The sequence below is a fragment of the Limanda limanda genome, chromosome 22 (assembly GCF_963576545.1).
Source record: "Limanda limanda chromosome 22, fLimLim1.1, whole genome shotgun sequence".
Taxonomy (NCBI): domain Eukaryota; kingdom Metazoa; phylum Chordata; class Actinopteri; order Pleuronectiformes; family Pleuronectidae; genus Limanda; species Limanda limanda.
In genome coordinates this window covers 3,702,082-3,723,823 of record NC_083657.1, presented here as the reverse complement: position 1 = coordinate 3,723,823, position 21,742 = coordinate 3,702,082, and the positions used below count along the sequence as shown (strand labels likewise).

Sequence of the window (21,742 nt, the reverse complement as noted above, 5' to 3'; positions counted from 1 at the left end):
GGAAAAATTGATTTATAAGAAGAAGAAAAACAACAATCAGAGTAAACCATAGGAGTAAACCCAATAATAAATGCAGCATTGGTGCTTTTACTCTGAAGGCTCGTCCACCAAAGCGGAAGTCTCCACCCTCTCAAACATCCGGGATGCTGATGGCGGACAGAAGAGTTCGAACCTGAAAGTGAAAAACGACAAAGAAGTGAAGGTAAGAAACCAAAAGACACGACGTCAGACAACCGGGGACAGAGAGAGACATGTCCCCGACGGACACGTGTCTCTGTCCCGGTGCTGGTCTCACGGTCTCTGCGGTCCGGGCCTCGCTGCTGCCCTGCTAGCGTTAGCATATGCTAGCAGCGTTAGCATATGCTAGCAGCGTTAGCAGCGTTAGCAGGTGCTAGCGTTAGCATATGCTATCACTGGTTAGCACGTAGAAGCAGCCTTAGCACATGCTAGCAGCGTTAGCAGGAGCTAGCGTTAGGATATGCTGTCACTCATTAGCACGTAATAGTAGCTTCTCCACATGCTAGCAGCGTTAGCAGGAGCTAGCAGCAGCAGCAGGAGCTAGCTCAGGTATGTATCTGTGGCTCTTTGAAGCCAAAAGGTTATTTCAGACATTAAAATGTGTATTTGGGTGGATAACATGACGCATGATTTTTCTGTAATTAAGTGTGAATGTTTATTTAGATGCATTTAACCACTTAAACAACACATGGATGTGATGCATATTATGGTACTTTGTTTTAAACTTATGATTTTGTATGAAATATCTGTTATGTTTTGATTATATTTTAAGGTGAATACGCAAAATGTCCTGCGGTGTGACCGTAACATAGGTGAAGCATTAAACTTACATATTAACAAAATAAACCAGTAATATCTGGAGCAGGTAATAACTGCCATTGCATTATATTGTATATAATGACTTTATTAATATTAGGTTTTAATATGCACACAACTAGAACGTTAGTATTTACAGCAAAATAACTTTCGTAACACAAATGCTGTCCTGTGGCGTGACATGGAAAATCAGATTTTTGAAACGGCAGTTACATGGACAACTATAGGGGCCCTTAGTTTATTCCACTACCAGGAACCCCCCCAGATGTGGGAATGTACTGTGTATGTTGAAAGGTGACTGTTAACCTCTGATTAATTTCATAAATTTCACTCTTTCTGTCAGACAATGAATGTGTCATTTTTTGAGAGTGTGACGGCTGTAGTTAAAAATTTGTTTAAAAAAAATTGTAAAAAATTATTTTACGTTTTGTTTTTTTTAAATTTAATTAAACATATAAGGGTTAAACTGTGTTATTATTAAGTTAGCATAATAGCTAATGTCAGTCTTTTAGCAATGACTCAAAATGATGAATATGTCCTGTGGTGTGACGGCCCGTCACACCACAATGAAATTATACAAAAAATCCACGGAACACTAGCAGTTTAAAAAAATTCAGCATTTGAACATTATAATTTCATACAACTGTACTCCTCATTAGAACTTTATTAAAAAAATACTGTTTCACCCTTATTTGTCAACTACCCATTTACTAAATGTCTGAATATCTCTGAAAGTGTCAGTGGGACAGATCCACGCAGAGAGGCCTCAACACCAGAGGAAGAGGATCTGAATCCATAGATCAATGTGAAACACATGTGGTGCTACAATAACAAACAACTTATACATCTGTTGTTACTTTATCAGACTCTAAATGGTCATTTAAGTGTAAATATTGGTGAATGAACAACTTAGTAAAATCAATAGTGTGTTTTAGTAAAATAAAAGTGTCTAGAAAAACCACTTTCCTCCATTTGTATTCACCAGTGCATTTCCTGTTGTAAACAAACTTCTTCTCTGGTCCTGTGATGAAGCTCCTGAGCCTCCTCACAATGATTCCTTGTTAGTGAGTCCTCCTCAAATCACTGCCTGTGTCCTGTCACTTGTTGTTGTTTGTGTGCTGGTTGTGTGTGCGGATCTTTTTATGAAGTGCTTCTCCACAACCCAACACACTGCCACCACACACAAGTTAATGACATAAAAAGGGAGAAGTTTGGGACAAATTAAAACATGTTATTAGCAGTGATTCTTTTGCTTTAAGGGTGTGTGAAGATGATTTGCTTTTTGTACCAGTTATGTAACGTTAATGTGACGATGGTATCACGATTCAAAATATGTAAAAATCCCTGACAAATTATAAACCATGTGAGTTCCAATGGGTCTTATCAGACGGATCAGTGCCAGTAACCACCTGTGATTAACGAGATGTGATGAAATGGAAACTGCATTGTGCGATTTGCTTTGTCGACCTGTGCTTGTCTTGACTGTTTCCACCAGGATTGAGCCTGCAAGGGAAATCAATGTTTCTCTTCTACATGTCTGACTTTCCTCATCTCTTTTTGTTTGATAGTGAAGATCAGGACATGTAATAGACAGACTGAATGTGTATCTGACAGGAAGAAGCAGAGAGGACAAGACCTTCCACATAATGGGTGTTACCGTGGAAGCCGACGTCTACTCTCAATCAATAATTCTTTCCCTTTTTGTTTTTTAAATTCAGCTTTGCATTGCTAGTGGAGCGTTGTGCCCTCACAGGGAACCTGTCCCTGAGTGAAGAGCAGGCTGTGTCCTTCAGGCCTAACTGAAAGCTTGGCTACCATCGTTGTGGAGCCATGGACCTGCTGTAAACATCCTCTCCCCGACTGCTCCATCCATCAAACTCCTTGACTTCTCAAGGCTGCAAATACCATGTCTCACCCCCTTTATAACCCATATGAATCTGGGAACCAGAGTTCCAGCCAGGGGCCATATGGGCCCCCTAGTGTGCAGGCAGAGAGGGACCCTCGGAGGGCAACCTCTGTCCTGGGACCAGGGTCCAGCTTCTCTTCTCCTGCAACTCCGGCCAACCATGGTGGAAATATCCAATCCCAGCCAGTGAACTACAGGCCTGAACAGAGTCGGGCCAGAGTGAACGTGGGTGACATGGAGAGGTCTGTGGACCCGCATGTTAGCAGAGACAGAGAGGAGGGGACACCCACAGGCCAGAGCACTCGCTTCACCTACACAGGGACGACTTCCTATCCGATGTCCTCAACCTCGGCCTCTGGTGGACGCAGACAGTATGATGTTGAAAGAACAAGTAGCTCCTTGGACTGGTTGCCGTGCTACAAAGGATCAACAGCAGCTGATTCCTCAAATTATTTTCCACCACCTGCTTCATGTAGCCGTACAAGCAGTGGTGTCAGTACGTTTAATGCCTCCAGTGACAGACAGCGTGATGGACAGTCCGTCCCAAGATTAGGTGATTATGACTATCGTGTACCAGACAAACCTGCAACTCCATCTGCCACAAGTCAGCCCACGTACACGTCCGAATCTGCTTCTAGCATCCTTTTAAATTTTGGACTTCAGAGAGAGGATTTGGAATATCTCGTCCAATACCCTGAGGATCAGCTCACCCCGGCCAAGCTCCCGTTCATCTTGCGGGAAATCCGCATCCAGAAGACCAATAGAGCTATGAATGCAGTTGAGTCAAAACCCTATCCTGAACCCCAACCGTTCAGAGGTGCCAGTGGCAGGGACAGTTTGACTGGTTCTGGAGGGTCATCAGCTGTTCTCCAGCCCAGCAAAGTCATTGACTATGGACATACTAGCAAATACGTTGGAGGGGTTGGGGATGAGATTGGAAAAAATAGTGACAGAAGTACTCCCAGTGGTGGGAGTGGCAGTATGATGTCGGCAAACACTAACAACAGCAGCCACAGTCAAGAGCCACCTCAAAAGGAAGGTAGCTCTGTTGCCAAAACTTCGTACAACTCAATACAGAGCTCACTTGCTCCCCCACGCATTGATCCAGCAAAGCAGGTGAAGACCCAACCGATCCAGACCCCTCAAACAATCGTTAGCTCTTCTTCTCTGCCAAGAAAAGACGGAGACAGAACAGTTTATACGCCTGAAGCCTGCAAACCCCTTCCTTTGAAACAACTAGAGACAGATCGCAAGTTAGCATCAGTGACCCAGCCCTCTCCCACTTTGTTTCGTTCTGTGCATCCTGACCGACCTGGTCTTGTGCTCATCGGCAGCAGTGATGCCAGCGGCGCTAAGAATCCGACCACAACTCAAGGTAAAGGGTCAGTTGTTGCTGAGCAGAGGCAGATGCAGCAGAGGCAACAGAACCAGATCAAGCCGATGCAGCAGAGCCAGATGCCGCAGTCTCAGATGCCACAGAGCCAGATGCCGCAGAGCCAGATGCACCGGATGCCGCCGAGCCAGATGCCGCCGAGCCAGATGCCGCCGAGCCAGATGCCGCCGAGCCAGATGCTGCAGAGCCATATGCACCGGATGCCGCCGAGCCAGATGCCGCCGAGCCAGATGCACCAGATGCCGCCGAGCCAGATGCACCGGATGCCGCCGAGCCAGATGCCGCCGAGCCAAATGCACCGTATGCCGCCGAGCCAGATGCCACCGGGCCAGATGCCGCCGAGCCAGATGCCGCAGAGCCAGATGCCACCGAGCCAGATGCCGCAGAGCCAGATGCCACCGAGCCAGATGCAACAGAGCCAGATGCAACAGAGCCAGATGGCACAGAGTCAGATGCACCGGATGCCACAGAGCCAGATGCCACAGAGCCAGATGCCACAGAAGAAGCCAGAACGATCAACGATCATCCCTGGTCCAATCAATCATCCACCACCTCAGCCAGTCCTGAGCTCTATGAACTTTCCTCAGTCCCAGGCGCCTTCCAGCAGCCAGGGTCCAGCAAAGAAGCCAGTGTCCAAGGGTCTGCCAGCGCCGGGTATGATGTACGACTATGCAGCGGCCTCACCGAGAGCCTTTCCACACACCTGTTCTCTGTGTTTCAAAGAATGCTCTCAGATGAAGGTGAGTAGAAGAATGCACTCTCCCTATAAACAGTTGTGGGTTGTTCATTTCAATAAATCTACAATTTGTTTTCTTTTAATCTACATCAGATCATTTAAAATAGCTAACTTTTTCTTGAAAGATCTGACAAAAGTGCAAAGATGATACTTTAAACTTGAATGATAAATTATTCTTGAGTTTTAATAGATCAGTGGTTTCGCAGAAAACACATAAAAAACCTTCCATCGCCTGAGCTGTGTTGTTAAAGTAACCGATACATTGCAAACTTGTTGACCCTCACCTCACTGATGTTCTCCAAACTGATGTTTTTGTTTCAACGATGTTCGCTGTCCCTTATTTTTGGAGCCAAGCTTCCATTTTTTATGCATTATTAGTTTTTTTTTGTTTCCCAACATATTTCAGTCATACTAAACGTACTTTTTCTTTCTCGACCAATTTTTGGATTTTTTTTGGATTTTTTTTTGGGATGCCACATTTCACATTTTGAGAACTCAATGCACCGGCTTCTTCCTCCTGCCAGTTTTCCACATCGACCTGCCTTTACCCAGATGGAGATGTGTCTGCTTTTGTTTTTCCTGATCCATTCCTGATAGAGGCCTGTGCCGCAGATTTGGTTTTACGCAAGACTGAAGATCCAGACGTTGCAGAATCCAGAGACCCAAGAAGAAGACCTTTTTATTTCGGTTGTCAAGCTTAATAAAAGCAGCTGTAACTAGAATGTCACTAATTGACTCGCTTACCTCCGCCAAGGCCCAAAAGTCTCATTAAATTAAAGCAAGGTGCACGAATTTAAAAACACACCATAATGCATAATCCTGTTAAAAGAAACCAACCAAAAAACAAAGAAACAGACAGGAGCAAAAACATAAGCTCCTTGGCGGAGCTAAGTATAAAGGTAATAATATAACTCTTTAAGATCAGCTGTTGCTGTAACAAACACTGATGCACATGTTGCATCATTAAAACCAATTTAAATAAACACCAATTTTTCTATCAGCTCCAGAAACCGAATGGTTTCTCAGTCTTTGATGGTGGCTGGAGTCCTTATGTGTTTATATTTAAATAAAACGATTGGTGAAAGCCTTTCACTGGGACATGTAACAGTTCCAGTGGAACCATTGCCCGCCTTCATCGCTGAATTCCTCAGTGAAGATTCTCCTGAATACCCCCCGACCCCACTCATTGGAGTTGTCTCACACCCTCCTGTCAGCTCCAGAGAGAAATAAAGGTTTCAGTCATGTTAACAGTTCTGTGGCGTTTTGCAGCTTCGCCGCTCTGGTCTTGATGTGTTATATTTGTTTTCATGTTTATTTCTGTTTGTCAAATAAGGCTTGATTCATGCACAGCTTTTATTGACTCCATGAGCCTTTTTTTTCTTTTTATCTTGTATGATTTAATATTTTTTACTGGGAACATTTATAAAAACAGACTTTTTCACATTTACGCAAACCGAGGGATAGAATTGGACAAGCTCTGAAGCTCTGAGGAACTCCTATCATGCTGCCGTTCGGTTGAATAATCAGATAGTTTAATATTTAAACTGAGGATGTCTGATTAAATGTTGTGTTTGTTTTCCTTTGTTCTGATTGCCAGGATTGGATCTCCCACCAGAACACCAGTCTTCACCTTGAGAGCTGCAGAGTCCTCCGGACAAAGTTAGTTTTTCTTTAGAATTTTGTGATGGAATTGCAGATGAAGTGAGAGAAAGAGAGAAGGGTCTTAGGATTGTTTGTCTCTGTCACACAATACTAAAGATGTAGCAGTCGATACCGAAATTTCAATCATTCTCAATACCGTGGTTAAAAACATAAACAAAACAACAAATCCCTCTTACTTCAACACACACACACACACACTTTAAGTCACAAGTAATACGTGTTTTGTTTTTCCACAGATACCCAGAGTGGAAAGGTGATATCGTACTTAAACCCAGGTACATTTCTCCAGTGTTCAGACAGGAGTAGTTGCCAAACCAGTTGTAAACCGGTCACGATTTTGGGACATTTTCTTTGCCCGTCATTGACCTTTGCTTCTCTCGTTCCCTGTTGTTTTCAGGGATGCAGGGAAAGATGTCAAGCCCTCATCCTCAGCTCCTGCGCAGACTCACCAACAGCGTCAAAAGAAAAGTAGTCATGGGAGCCACTCCCGCTCCCACAGCCCTCGGCGCCATTTCAGCTCAGAGGGTCGAGGAGAGAAACGCAGCCGGTCACGATCACCGCGCAGCTCCAGATACTCTCACAGGTTTGAATGATGATTATGAGCTAGAATATTTGGAAAATTACCAAGAGTCATTTGAAGGTCATTTAACAAATCCCACAGTGAAACTTGTTATTGTTTTTAAATTTACCATTTGTTTAACCAACCGTTAAAATAATTTCTCCATACTTTAGTTCCAGATCTCGTTCTCGTTCCCGTTCTCCACGGTATGACCGTCATCGGTCGCGTTCAAGGAGCCAGGAGAGACCGGGGAGAAGAGGTGAAAGGTCTCCACCGAAGAGGAGCGACATGAGAAGGTCTCCACCCAGGAGGACTGACATAAGAGGGTCCCCTCCTGGGAGGACTGACGTGAGAAGGTCCCCTCTCAGGAGGACTGACATGAGAAGGTCCCCTCCTGGGAGGACTGACATAAGAAGGTCCCCTCCTGGGAGGACTAACATAAGAAGGTCCCCTCTCAGGACGACTGACATGAGAAGGTCCCCTCTCAGGACGACTGACATGAGAAGGTCCCCTCCCAGGAGGACTGACATGAGAGGGTCCCCTCCTGGGAGGACTGGCATGAGAAGGTCCCCTCCTGGGAGGACTGGCCTGAGAAGGTCTCCTCCTCCGAGGACTTACGTGAAAAGGTCCCCGCTAAGACGGAGTGATGGGAGAAGGTCCCCACAAAAGAGGAGCAGAGAAAGACGATTGTCCTCAGAGCGGTCCCCTTCACCGAGAAAGAGCAGCACAGAGAGACTGGCACAGAAACTGCTGCAAAACACAGGTTTGACAAGTTGCAAACACTTTTACACCACAACTTTAAAAACATCAAGACACTGGAAACTTTCCTCTGACACCGTTTGTCCCCTTTGTTTCTCTAGATGTCCAGTCTCTGTCCAAACAGACTGACCTGGAGGCTGTGGTTAAAACTTTACTCGCTGAGATAACCAAGATGAAGTCTTCCTCCTCGTCGTCCACTTCGTCGGCCACGGGAGGAAAAAACGTGAAGTCTACTCCCGCTGCTGGAAGAATGGGCTCATCCTCTGCTGCCTCTTCATCATCGTGCCCCTCAGCAGCGAAGAAGACGACAACATTAACCAAGGCCGGCCTGAAGAAGAGTGATTCAAGTGCTTCTACAAAGACTAAGGTTGGTGTGTATGTGTTTGTGTATTAACATCATGGACATTTAGCAAAAGTCTATTGCTTGAAATCAATTTCCCTGTTTCCCCTTCCCTGGACGCCCTTCTTACTATTTGTAAAATTCAAGCATTTTCTGTTTATAACATCAAAGTCTACGTCTTTCTCTCTCAGTCAGGTAGACCGACATCGTCCCCTCCAACCAGGGTGAGGCTAGGAGGGATTCCTAAGATCGTCGCTCACAGTGATATGGTCACTGCGATGGAGCAGTTTGGAGAAATCGAATCAATTGTAATGCATCGGCATAAACTGCAGGTGTGTACAACAGAAGAGTTCATGTTTGTGCTTGTAGGTGCAATAATCAAATGTCTCTTCACAATATGGATTATACTCTGATTCTGGCTCATAACAGATGTTGATGACATTTGTTATGTTTACATCAGACAAGCTGTCAGCATCGTGTGGATAAATTGTACCATAAGTTGATAACTTCATAATCGCAACTAAGTCCTGACGGTCGTGATAATCCAGGGTCATGTGTGTTTGTGTTATGTAGGCACTGGTGACTTTTAAGAAGGAGGAAGACGCTAAGAAACTGAAGAGCTTGGGGGAAGTCATTGTGAAAGGATTCCCCATCCCTGTCGTCAAGGACTGGGTATGTCTGACCAAAAAATACTCTGACTGTGTCAACAGCAGACGTATAATTATCATATACAGTGTCTTTCATCAGATGAATCTAAAATAACAAGTCTTATTTCATTTGTTTGCAGGATACTGAGCCAAAGAAAACTCTTCTGAAGTAAGATATGCTTCGTTGTCACAGTTTAACATTGATAAGTATGACGTGCGTATAAATTTCACAGATGACTAGATTAATTTAACTTTTTACACATGACAAGAATGAAATATTACAAACTACAAAGAATGATTTTATTTTCTGTAAAATCTAAAACATTCAAACTTTCATTTCTCTTCTTTCTCTTTCTTGACAACCATGTTATTGTTGTTCACAGAAAACCGGCTGTCTCCGGTGTCTCCACATCTCAAACCTCTAAATCCACAAAGCCCACGACCGGTGGAAAAGTCCCGTCTAAATCTGTGAAAACTTTACTTACTCGTCCAAAAAAGCCTTTAGCTTCAGCCTCTGCAGCAAAGGGAACCCCACCAGGCAAATGTGCCAATCGGAAAACAGCTGTTAAAGGCTCATCCAGTCTCACTAAAGCCAAAGTCCTGGTTCCCAAACCCAGGACCGTCTCGTCCAAGCCGATCGCCAAAACGGCAAAATCTGGGCTGCAGCAAGGAAGGACAGTCGAGGTCAGTAAATCAAAGAGCTCGAGTCTCAGAACTAGTGTCTCAGAACTTGTCCCTGAAGTAAAGGTCGAAGTGGAAACAGCCTCAGTTTCACAGGAACCTCAAACACCGGTGGACAACTTGGCCGCAGCAGGAGATCCAACAAAAGTCAAAGTTGAAGAACAAGCTGCAGATGTGACGCCCAAATCCACAATATCAGAAAAACATACTGAGTTAAAGTCAAAAGAATTAGACTCAAAGGTTCAACAATCTGTGGTGGTGCTGGAAGACTCAGTCAAGGTTAAGACGGGAGTTGAGACAGTTCCTGAGCTGAAGCACGAACCGGAGCCTGTCACAGTCGATGAAGTGACTAAAGAAGCCGGAGGCGCCGAGCCGATGGAGCTCGGGGAAACGGGAGTGGACGTGGCAGGGCCCACGGAAGCAGAAGAAAAACAGACAACTGTGGAAGCTGTTTCTGAAAAATCCACTGAGAGTCAACCACCAACCAGGAAAGATGAGACCAGACCTCCTGCTGTTCCACCTCCAGACACAGACGCTGATCCTAAACCTGCAGACACAAGTTCTCAGATGCTTCAGACCACCATTGAAACAGAAACAGCTGAGAAAGCGTCAGCACAGGTTCCAGAACCGGACGCCGCAGCCCCGGAGTCCAAATCCAGCGAGGGTCAACCATCAACCAGTAACGATGAGACCGGGCCCCCTACTGTTCCACCTGTGTCATCACAGGTCCAAGGCCTGGAGTCCACAGAACTGTCTGCAGCTTCCGGTCTTGTCATCCAGATGGAGGCTTCACGACCTCCGAGCTCAACTGAAGAGGAGGAGAAAACTACAACGGAACAAGGTGTGTTGGAGACTAGGGGAAAAGGATGGTGATATTTGATATAGAAAGACCAAAGCACACATTGTGTTAGTCTGTCAGTGTTTCCTTTACGTCTTTGTAGCTTGTTTTAATTGGAAGTGGACAGGCTCTTGTTAATGACCTGTTTTAAGTACCGCTCCTCATCATAGTTCATTTTCTTTTTAGAAGATCCTGCGTCTGCCGTGAAGAACCAAATGGATCCCAAATCAGCTGAGGGGGCCGACAAAGTCTCAACTGAGCCGACAGCCGGAGCAGTGAGCGAACTACAACCAGCAGGAACCACATCTTCACCTGCAGTTCCCCATCTGACCATCGGGGAGATGGTTGAAAAGCTCTTTAATCCAGAAAAAAAATTCTGTAAGAAATATATGCGACTTTGCTGCGTTTGTCTCACTGGAACCAGAAAATGTATTCAAATCTGAATTTATAAATATTTGTTCTAACCTTTCCTTCGTCGTTTTCATTCATAGCGTGCCTAAAGCAGAAAACCTACCTCTCAAAACAGGTAAGTTTTCTCAAATCACCTTATGAAACTCACCGTGGCTTGAATGTCACATTGAGCGAAATAACTCATCCGGTCATTTATTAAAGATCTCGGTAAACTTACGTTGATGACTAGCTCTCATTTGATCTCTCGCTCTCTGTCTTCACTCCAGGGTCGGAGGCAGGTGGTGATCACCAACCTGCCGAAGTACGACGACGGCCCCTACACGGAGGAAGACGTCGCCAACCTGCTCATTCCATTCGGATTTAAATATTCACAATTCAAAATCTATGTGCTTCCTCAGATTTGCGTGGTAGGCACCGGATTTATAAATCAGTAGAACCTCCGTATCAGAATCTGAAGATCCTAAAGGTTCTGAAACATCTTCAAACTCCTGTTAAGAGTATGTGTTATAGTTGTGTAAATAATACATATTTCTTTCCGCTTCCTTCCTCTGAGGCTTTCGTGGAGATGCCGACAGGTGCTGAGGCGCACCACATCATCGACGTCTCTTCATCACACAGAGGCATCACCTTCAAAGGGAACAAACTGGAGTTGCACGTGGATTGCTCCGGCTTCAGATTTCAGCCGGTACGTGTTTGTTCCGATGCTGCTCGTTTTTGTTTAGAGGTTTTTTATAGATGTCCCCAAAATGAAATCCTGCCTTTCTTCATGTGTTTTTGTGCAGGTTATGTTTTATAAATCGGTGATGAACGCGATGAATTCTGTAAGTGACACACACGCACACTTCTTTCCTCTTTACTTAATGAATAGAACAAACTGTTTTAGATTCGTGGCAAATTGCAATTTAAATGTGGTCTTTTGTTCAGTCAGATAAGACGTCAATTTGACTTGTCAGATTAATCGTTCGCTCCTTGTTCTCGCTGCAGTCGGTGGACGACACGAGACATAAGATCATCTACATCAATAACATTTCACCGAGCGAAGCCCAAGACCTCAGGGAGGTTTTGAGAAAAACCAATTCAGTCACAAACTACCTGCCTCTGCTCAACAAGGTATAAACACACACGCACACAGACGTTTCAGTGAGTTTAATAAAGACTTCCTGTTCTTATAATCTGTCCTGTTTATTCGTGTTTCAGGTTTTTATTGAACTTGAGTCCAGTCTTCATGCCGATCGGCTCGGAGTTTGGTACAGCCACCAGAAACAGGGCACTGGTCAAACAGTGTTACGGCTGAGACCATTGTGGCATAAGGCTAAAGCATGTGAGTCTTTGGGAGGGAAAGACATATTTTATTTAGAAATGCAATGGGTTTTGATATATTACTTAAAAAACACTTCTTGCAGTTGGAAGGCTTGCTGCGAACGCTCTGCCGGACCGCGAGTATGTTCCCCCCGGAGCGACTAGCCCCTCAGTGGAATTTGAGGTTCCACAGGGCAGCCTTGTACAGTATTGGGTCACTATGGCTACGAGTCCCTTTACGTTCCGCACCTTGACTCCTTGTTTCATCATCCCAGGTGAGAGAAACAGCTGGACACAAAATTTAGCTGCTGAATTTAACAGGTTTTTGTTCGGTTAAGTGATTCTCCTCTCTTTTGCCTCCCAAGATTGTATGACTGTCAAAAGAGATATGGATATGAAGGTAACTAATTTCCTTTTGTTTAGTTAAAAACCAGCAGTAGAGCCTTTTACGTCCATGAAAGCCCAACCGTCCTATTAGATGAATCGAAGCTGCTCACACTCATAGACATCAGTCCCCTAAATATGCCGTTTTTTTTGTGTGTCCTGCAGAAGGTCAAAAGTCAAAGTACCATGTACCCCACACTCTTGTTGACCGGTTTACCAGACAAAGGCTACAGCCAGGAGGACGTGGCCAGGCTGGTCTGGCCTTATTTCCCCAAACACTTTCCCCACTCTCTGAACAACAACGTGATCGTGCTGACACTGCAGAGGAGGGTGAGGACTAAAGGCTGCAGACGGACAATTTTCCCAGTGGAACTATGTTAAAACATCTTTTCTTTCTTCTCCACTCCAGGCCTTTGTGCATTTCAGCCGTTGGAGGTTTTGCCTTCGTTTTATCCAAGATCACATCAAGAGGCAGATTCCTTTCAAACAGGTTGTTCTCGAGGCCCACTTCGTCCTGGATTGCATGATTCCTGAGTCAAGAGAGGTGTGGACACTGAGGAGAGAGAGAGAGTTAAACAGGACAACATGATCAGAACATCACAGTTTGATCGTCTCTTGTTCCTCATTCAGCCGTTTATCAATTAACATTCAAACAGTCTGTAACACTTGGGGAAACCATGTTGGTCGACTGAAACTTGTTTTAACAGCATCTGTGTCTTTTTGCAGGAGCTCATCTACAAATCCATGATGAAATGGAGCAACTCTGTAAGTTCCTCATCATTTATTTGAATCTTAAATTATTAAATTCCTTGACTCCTTGGTCCTTAACACCACGTTGGTTGTTTTTCAGCGTGTTCCAGATCCCCAGTCTCTGGAGGAGCGGCTGCTCTGTGTGGATATCTCTGAGACCAGTGTCCACATTATCCAGACGGTCATGAAAACTGTGGCGTCCATTGCTAAATTTGTCAGCTATCTGCCGCTCGCCAACAGGGTACGACAACAACACAACACACAGCTTCAGATTTCGCATTAAACTTTGGTTGTGGGCTGAGGAGACTTGGTTCTCTCCTCAATCCCAAACCACTTGTTTTGATTCAGCTAAAGATTTAAAACCCAAAGAAATCATTTCGAATAATAATAATAATCAGTGACAAATCTACTAACCAACCAACCAACCCACTTACCTACCTGCCTACCGACCTTACAACCAACTAGTTTAACCATTCTACTTACCTTGGTAAAACCCTTTACCTTTCATAAATGGAATGATCATTTAAAAGCTCTTAATTCCCTCCCTCTCTCTCGCTCTCTCGCTCTCTTATCACTCTGTCCATCACTGTCTCTCCACCTCAGATCTGTGTGGAGATGGTTGACTCCAGTGGTGTAGCCCAGGTGGTGGAGAAGTTCAGATCTCCCTCAATGCAGCGCATATTCGGGTTTGTTTGTCCTTAACTTAGAGATAAAAAATGTGAATAAATGTTACAGACATCAGTGAAAGTCAAATTCTTTTAATCCCTTGTCCTCACATCAAACTGACAAATGTTGTTTTTTTTCTCTTTCTCCACAGGGATAAAGTTAATCATGTTGAATCGTGAGTAAATCGCTTTCCGTTGATTCTCGTCAAGTGAATTATAAGTAAAAACGTTGACAATATTCTGTTTGATGACTGCTACGAACCACAAGGTCTCATGCAGGTTAACACTAAGGCCACAGATCATTTACAGATTATTGATATAAACTCTGTGCATGTGTCCCAGATTTATCGATATAAGGAACAATATGTTGTCATTGTAAGAAGCTTTTCTGTTTTTTTATTTAGTGTGAAGAGTCGAAAGCAGCGTCTTGAAGGCTCCAGTGAGATCTTCATAAACCTTGAACCTGAAGATGAGTCTCCTCCTCCTGAACATCCAGATAATGATCCACAGCTTGTTCTGCAAACCAGTGACTCTGCGTCTGCAAAACCAGCAGCTCCGAATGAACCCATCACTGGTGAAGCTGTCGCAGCAGAACCAAGTTCCACGGCAGCAGGTGACGTAGTGATGGAGGAGGACAAGGAGAAAGTGGGACCTGAGATTGTCCCGGACTCCGGTGTTGGACCTCAGGCAAATAAGGAGGTAGAGAAAGTTGCAGAGACCGAGGAGGTGTCAACAACAGCAACTATAGATGCTCCTGCTGATGGAACCAGTGTCCCAGAGGATTCCACCACCGGTGTGGTCGCCTCTGAAGAAACCAGCACAGATCTCCCTCGGATTAACCAGGACGTGTTCAGGGCCATCAAAGCAGCGGTTCACCGGCACAGACTGACCCAAGAGACGAAGACGCAGAGTGAAGAGAACGAGGTGACGCCTGGCTTCAGATCTCAGAATAGAACAAAGCAATGTTCCCCAATCTGCAGATCATGGTGTCTTTATGTGTCTTTTCTACTGTCACTAATCCAGAAAAGCTGACCCTCTTCTTTTTAATGATTCTTTTGTAGAGCTCCAGCAACATTAGTGTCAAGGATGAAGTCACACATCAAGAAAAGGTAAATGTCAATTTTTGAATTCCTTGAAAGCTCTGTAACTTATCCGTCGTCCTTTTCACTTATTTTTGTCAAGCTGATGGTTGTGTATCTATTACATTGTTTGAGATTTTCTTTGTCCTTGATCCAGGTTCTGGAGGATTTACACACTTCAGACACCTTCAGTGTTGATGAGCCACAATTCAACATCAGGGACTTTGTCACTGTTGATGAAGTTGCTGAAGATGTGGAAGAAATGAGCCCGGACCCCCATAGCTCCTCGTCCTCCTCAGGGAGAAAAGAAACACGGAGCTCAGACACTTCATCTGCTCCAAAACAAACCTCAAATAGATCCTCACCCAGATCCTTGAAAGACTCTAAGAGCTCCGCATCTTCCTCCTCCAAGTCACCCAAAGACCCTGTGAAGAGAAGCTCGTCTTCTATCTCGACCTCTGTGTCGCCAAAAAAGACAAAGGACTCATCTAAGCCGACCAAATCCTCATCCTCTGCCTCTGCGTCTTTTCTGTCTCTTGAAACCTCTCCCTCCTCTTGTCACAAAGCACAACAGAGCAAGACCCAGTCCTCAAGATCGTCCCCAACTGCACGTGAAAGGGTAAAGAAGCAATCAGCAGCAGTGGAGCGTCCCCCTGTATCACAGAGAGAAGCAGCAAAAGAGAGTGTCGTGGCAAAGTCTGACCACAAAGTGTCAGCAGAGAGCATTGCTGCAAAAACTGATGAGTCAGAGACCAAAATAGAAAAATCCTCAGAGATGCATCCATCTGCACAGACACAGAGATTCGGGTCGAACCAAGACCAGAATATGGAGACTGGTTTAAAGGACACCACACACAAAGACCCGGAGACAGGCAAAGAGAAAAAGGAAGAAGAAGAGGATGAGGATGATGATGGGGAAAAGTACGAAATCCTTGATTCCTTCGATCACAGAACAAATGAAAACATAGAGGATATGGATCAAGTCGCCAGCTCTGACACCAAGTCACCTGAACCTGAGAGTTTGCAAGAGGAAAACTTTCAGGTCTTGGACAGCGTCGTCCAAGAAGACGATGGTGGAGAAGCTTGTTCTGAGAAGGTGGTAGAAGGTTCAACAGAGGACAAAAGAGCAACAGTTCAAGAGGAGAGTTGCCTGGTTGAAGACGGCGGATCCACAGGAAAGCAGTTGTCTCAAGAGGAGGAGGTCCCAGCCCTAATGACATCAGCAGAATCCTGCAAACCCTCCAAAGATGTCCAAGAACCTGAAGATCGAATCCCACAAGATGAAGACCAGCCTCCTAAAGTCTGTGATAACAAAGACAATGATGTTACTGAACAAGAAACCTTTGAGATATTGGATTCAATCGACGATCAGACGATAATGGAACAAAACACTGAAGCACAGAGTGATCAGATGTCTACAGACATTACACGTAGAGAAGAAGAGGAGGATGCCTCTAAGGTAGTGGATTCTGTTACTGAACAGCCAATAACTACAGAGTCTGAGTCTGACAACAAGAAACCTGACGCGACTTCTAGAAGAGATGATAGATCCTCAAAGAGGAGTGGCCTGAGGACCAGAGCATCCAAAAGTGAAGAGAAGGTCAAATCACCAGAGAAACAGGATCGGGTGGTGAAAAGATCAGAGACACCACAAGACTCCACTGCAAGACTTCCTCAAAGAGACCAAGACCCTGAAGAGGAGAAGGTGTCGGAGATGGTCCATTCCACTGAAGAACTGGTTCAAGAAGCAGCCGCCACAGAAAGGACTGATAGAAGAAGGAGTGGAAGAGGAAAGAAAGAGGACAAAATGACTCTGAATCTCACTGAAGCATCTGAAAAACCAGATGAAATCTTAGACTCTGTGGAGGACGAGACTGTGACTGAGGAACCGGTCGTTATGACGAGATCCACCAGAGGAAGAAGGGGAAGGACGACTCAGAAAGACCAAACTAAAAAAGAGGACACACCGACAAGAAGCAGGCGCACTCCTGCTAAAGAGTCACAGGAAAAAACTCTAGAGATGGAGAAGGAAGCATCTTCGAAGGAGGACTCTCCAACAAAGAAGTGCGACATCACTGTAAGAGAGGAAATAGATGAGGATGCAACCTATGAAATATTAGATTCTGTGGAGGATGAGGTTCTTCAGGATGACCGGCCCCCTACTGGAGGGAAAAGGAAGAGGGGAAGACCAAAGAAAGCTGTTAAATCAACTAGAAAAAACCCTGTAACACTGAAGGGCGACAAAGATGCATCTGAAAAAGAAGCTGATGATGAAAAGGTTTCGTATCAGATTCTGGATTCTGTGGAGGATGAGATGGTTGAAGATCAACCTCCCACAGAAGAGTCGTCCAAAAACGAGGAGGAAGAGGAGCCTTTGTATCAGATTGTAGATTCTGTGGAAGATGATCAAGTTCAGGAAGAGTCGATGACCACTGAGGAGTCAAAAGATGAAACTTGTCCAAAAGAGGAGGAAGCAGCTGTTCAAGAAGATGCACCAACGTGTAGGAACGTTGTGGAAACTTCCGAAAAAGTGGTCACCAAGGATTTAGATAATGATCCGTCTACCGGTCTGGAAAAGAGAGAAAGCTCATCCAAAGAACACATCAAGGAAGAAGGTTCATCAACAACAACATCTCAAAAAGATCCAACAACACCAGAAGTGGAGAAGAACCAGGTGACAAGTGCTCTGGTGGACCTGGATGAAGTGAGTGATGAGGAGGAAGATTACTTTGACGACATCGCTGAGGAGGAAGAACTGAGGGAGAGTAAAGCTGCTGCTAAAGAGAAGCAACTGGTCATGAAGGAGGAGAGGAGGACCAGGGAGAAAGAGGAGAGGAGGACCAGAGAGAAAGAGGAGAGGAGGACCAGGGAGAAAGAGGAGAGGAGGTCCAGAGAGGGAGAGGAGAGAAGGTCCAGGGAGCGAAGGAGCCAGAGCAGCAGCAGCAGCAGCAGCGGAGGAGGAGGAGACAGGAGGAGGACGATGGAAAGGGGTCGGGAAAAGGAGGAGGAGGTCGACACCAAGGAGATGGTGACTCTGGATGAGGTGGGAGCAGATGAGGCTGGAGAGGAGGTGGAGTTACAAGGTGGAGAACCGGGGGGGCTCGTCACTCTGGATGAAATCATAGAAGAGGAGGAGGAGGAGGGAAAAGGTGAAAACCGGCTGCTGGAGCCCCGCCCACCCAGCAAGGACGAAGAGTCACGTGACTCCTTGAACCCAGAGGTAACGAGAATGTCACTCAGTGAAAGACGTTTATATAAATATAGTTTAAAAATAAATAACTTCCTGGATCCTCCCTTTTGTTCCTGGTTCATGTCTCATTGATGTAAACTCTCTCTCTCTCTTTAGTATTTGGTGACTCTAGATGAAGCAGGTGAGGATGAGGAGGAGAAGGTGGACGAAGCTGAGAAAACAACATCTGCTAAACGCAAAAACGATGACGACACAGGTTTGTGTTACTTTAAAAACCACAACTCTTTACCTGTGAACTTCTCATTGGGATACTATGTGTTTTAGTTCAAACTTCATTTTTTCTTCGACCCATTATAGAAGATAATGTGAACTTTGTGACGGTGGATGAAGTGGGAGAGGTTGAAGAAGAGGAGGAGGAGGAAGAACATAAAGCTCCTAAGACAAGAGGCCGAGCCAAGAAGAAAACCAGAAAGACGCCAGGTAACACAAACTCATACGTCTGCATCTTTTCTTTACTAACACAAGTTTTAACTGGATTAAACTAAACCAAGGTTCGGTTTGTTGAAATGTGTAATTTCGTCATAACTTGTATCTTGTTCCCCACAGTGAGAAAATCTGCTCGAGGGAGGAAAGTTGAGGCAAAAGATGAGAGTGAAGAACAGGAAGCCGGCGCCTGTGTTGCCCCGCCCACTTCCCTCGACGCCTCACTGTCCCCGGACAAAGATCCGTCATCGTTACTACCTGACGTGCGGCAGGAGATCCAGAAGAAGGAGGAGGAAGGAGCGAAGCCTCCTGAGACCTCCGCTGTGGAGGAGCTGCAGCCTGGGAGCCTGGAAGCAGAGGAGGAGAAGGAGGGATGGAGCAGTGCGGACGTTAAAGGTAAAGAGCGCTGAGGACACACCTCTTTCTGAGCTCTGTGAGGTTGCGAGAGAGAGAGAATAATAATCTGTTTTTGTTTTTTTCTTCCTCTTCTTCAGTTGTGAGTAAAAGGAAGAAGGAGATCGTCGGACCTGAAGCAAAGAGATCTCGTTCTCAGTCTCCTTCGGTTCCTGCCGACTTCAAGCTGCCGCCGTTCAGAGCCAACCAGCCCCTCGGTGAGAATCACACCGTTTTATTTAATATTAATTTCACCAGATTGAAAATAGTATTAGATATGGTTTTTACGTTTGTGTTTGTGTGTCCCTCCAGGTCAGGAGTTTGTTGTCCCTAAATCCGGATACTTCTGTAACATCTGCCGTTTTTTCTACCTGAGCGAGAGCAGCGCCAAGGACGTTCACTGCAGCAGCCAGGCGCACTACAACAACCTGCAGGTACACACACACACACACACATAACACAAGATGTGACACAAAGACACACACACACACAAGACCTGACACTGTTTGTGTTCTTCTTTTCAGGCATACTACCAGAAGCGTCAACAGAATCAATCAGGAAGTTCAACACCAAACTCTCAAGGCTTCATCTCTGACTGATCCAGATCCTGATCCTCTTCTGACGTCTTGTTTTCACTTGTGTCTGTTTGTGTGTTTGTGTGTTTGTCAGTCAGCAGGATTGTGCAAAAATCGACTCAACCGGTTTCTGTGAAACTTGGTGGGAAGATGGAAAATGGGCCAAGAAAGAACCGCTTCAATTTTCAAGTGGATCCAAACACTTTCATTATGAGAAGAGCTGTTTTAAAAATGTATTTTCACTGATTTCCCAGAGAATAATTCTTAGATAATGATGAAAAAAATGTATCTGATATAAACAGATACTTGTTAATTTAAGTTGCACAGAACAAGCGAGTAGAATCAAAGGCTTTCAGTGTTTGTCTGTTTTTATGCACATTTTTTTACTTATAATTGAATAAACCTGAGTCAGAAATTAAAATATGTCGATCTTCAGACGTATTTTGGGGACTGATATTTATGTGTGTGAACGATTCGGCGCAGATTCAAATAAAATCTTGATCTTGTGGAATGTGGTTTCTTTAGCTCGACTGAGTGACGCTCTACACGTGTGTGTGTGTTTATAAATGTTAGTCAGACATGAACAGACTCTTTTGTAATAAGCTTTTATCAATATAGTATAAAGGAAAAGCCAATTTTTGCAAAATTTACATTTTGTTTCCATAGCTTCCTGTCACCAATAGATTAGAAACTCAATAATTTAAATGTTTTGTTTTCTTTGACTGCACCCCCCCATCCCCCCCGTCCCATAAGTGCACGTGACATAACTGAAGCCTTGTGGGTTTTCACTATAAATAGACGAGCAGCAGAAACGTCCCCATGTCGGCCCACAGCCTCTGATCATGAAGACCAACTTGGTTTTTCATTTTCACCTTCGCTTGGGTTTGATACTTTCCACCTTTTCTCTGAGAGAATTTAACAAACGGCATTAAAGTCAGTTTGTGTGATAAAGAAACAGTTTTAATCTTTAAATTCCTTTACTTCTCTTTTCCTTGGTCTGTTGAAGCAATTAGTTTAATCCTTTTAGAGACATTTTAAATGTCAAGTCACATGAAGCGTCTTAAATCTCACTGGGCTGCAGCTCAGTTAATGTCTCGGTGATTCTCAACAGTCTGTAGGGGGCGCTCATGAGGCAGTCCAGAATTAATGAGGTCCTACAGAGCTGTAGCGCCGAAATGTAACGTTTATGAGGTGAAATGTTAGTTTTTTTGTCCAGATCCAGGCCAAAATGTCATGAGTTCTCTCGGGACGTCTATCACATCCTTTCACCAAGTTCCGTGGAAATGCGTTGAGTAGTTTTTGTGTAATCGTATTCACAAGCAAACAGTTCAGGAGTGAAAACATAAATCATTCAGAGGTGGAGGCGAAGTCTCTCCTCACCGTCTGGTTTCCATGGCAACCGGGGTGTCACTGCACCCTGAGTCAGCGGCGTCACCTGATTCAGTTATTCATATTTCCCTTCAAAATTAAATCCCTTTAAATATACAGTATGTGATGCACTTCTGCCTCCGACTGACTGTCTGAGCAAAACTGCTTCAACAGACACATTCTGCCCGACACACTCACCCTTTGTGTGTGTGTCTGTGTGTGTCTGTGTGTGTGTGTGTGACCTCATCACGTGTTGGTTTAAGTTGGCAGGGATTGGATTGTTCATTGTGTGAAGGCATTTGTGATGAAAATACAGACCGCCGTGTGTGTGTGTCTGTGTGTGTGTACTCGTTTTTGTCCAGTAAACCTTGTTAGGACCAAATCCTGGTCCTAAAGAGGAAGAGGTATTTTCTGAGCTCCTGGTTAGAGTTAGTTAGGGTTTGGTTACTTGTGTTTAGAGTTAGTTGAGGTTAGGTTACTTGTGGTTAGAGTTAGTTAAGGTTTGGTTACCTGTGTTTAGAGTTAGTTAAGGTTAGGTTACTTGTGGTTAGAGTAAGTTAAGGTTAGGTTACTTGTGGTTAGAGTAAGTTAAGGTTAGGTTACTTGTGGTTAGAGAAAGTTAAGGTTAGGTTACTTGTGGTTAGAGTAAGTTAAGGTTGGGTTACTTGTGGTTAGAGTAAGTTAAGGTTGGGTTACTTGTGGTTAGAGAAAGTTAAGGTTAGGTTACTTGTGGTTAGAGTAAGTTAAGGTTGGGTTACTTGTGGTTAGAGTAAGTTAAGGTTAGGTTACT

General features: G+C 44.6%; 1 protein-coding gene across 1 annotated transcript; it reads left to right on the top strand.

The window, feature by feature from the left end:
• Positions 1–138: 138 nt before the first annotated feature.
• LOC132996280 (uncharacterized) lies at positions 139–20,090 on the top strand. The gene is made up of 35 exons (XM_061066624.1): positions 139–202; positions 2,553–4,873; positions 6,467–6,528; positions 6,768–6,806; positions 6,929–7,114; positions 7,264–7,853; positions 7,951–8,216; positions 8,381–8,521; positions 8,763–8,861; positions 8,977–9,005; positions 9,220–10,358; positions 10,542–10,733; positions 10,847–10,881; positions 11,033–11,173; positions 11,320–11,451; positions 11,549–11,587; positions 11,751–11,876; positions 11,964–12,087; positions 12,170–12,340; positions 12,431–12,465; positions 12,615–12,779; positions 12,859–12,993; positions 13,176–13,214; positions 13,300–13,440; positions 13,803–13,885; positions 14,017–14,040; positions 14,269–14,788; positions 14,926–14,973; positions 15,101–18,163; positions 18,290–18,389; positions 18,491–18,613; positions 18,740–19,012; positions 19,111–19,227; positions 19,322–19,443; positions 19,534–20,090. The coding sequence occupies exons 2-35, from the start codon at positions 2,741–2,743 to the stop codon at positions 19,606–19,608; spliced, it is 10,707 nt and encodes a 3,568-aa protein (XP_060922607.1). The 5' UTR covers positions 139–202; positions 2,553–2,740; the 3' UTR covers positions 19,609–20,090.
• The last annotated feature ends 1,652 nt before the right edge of the window (positions 20,091–21,742 follow it).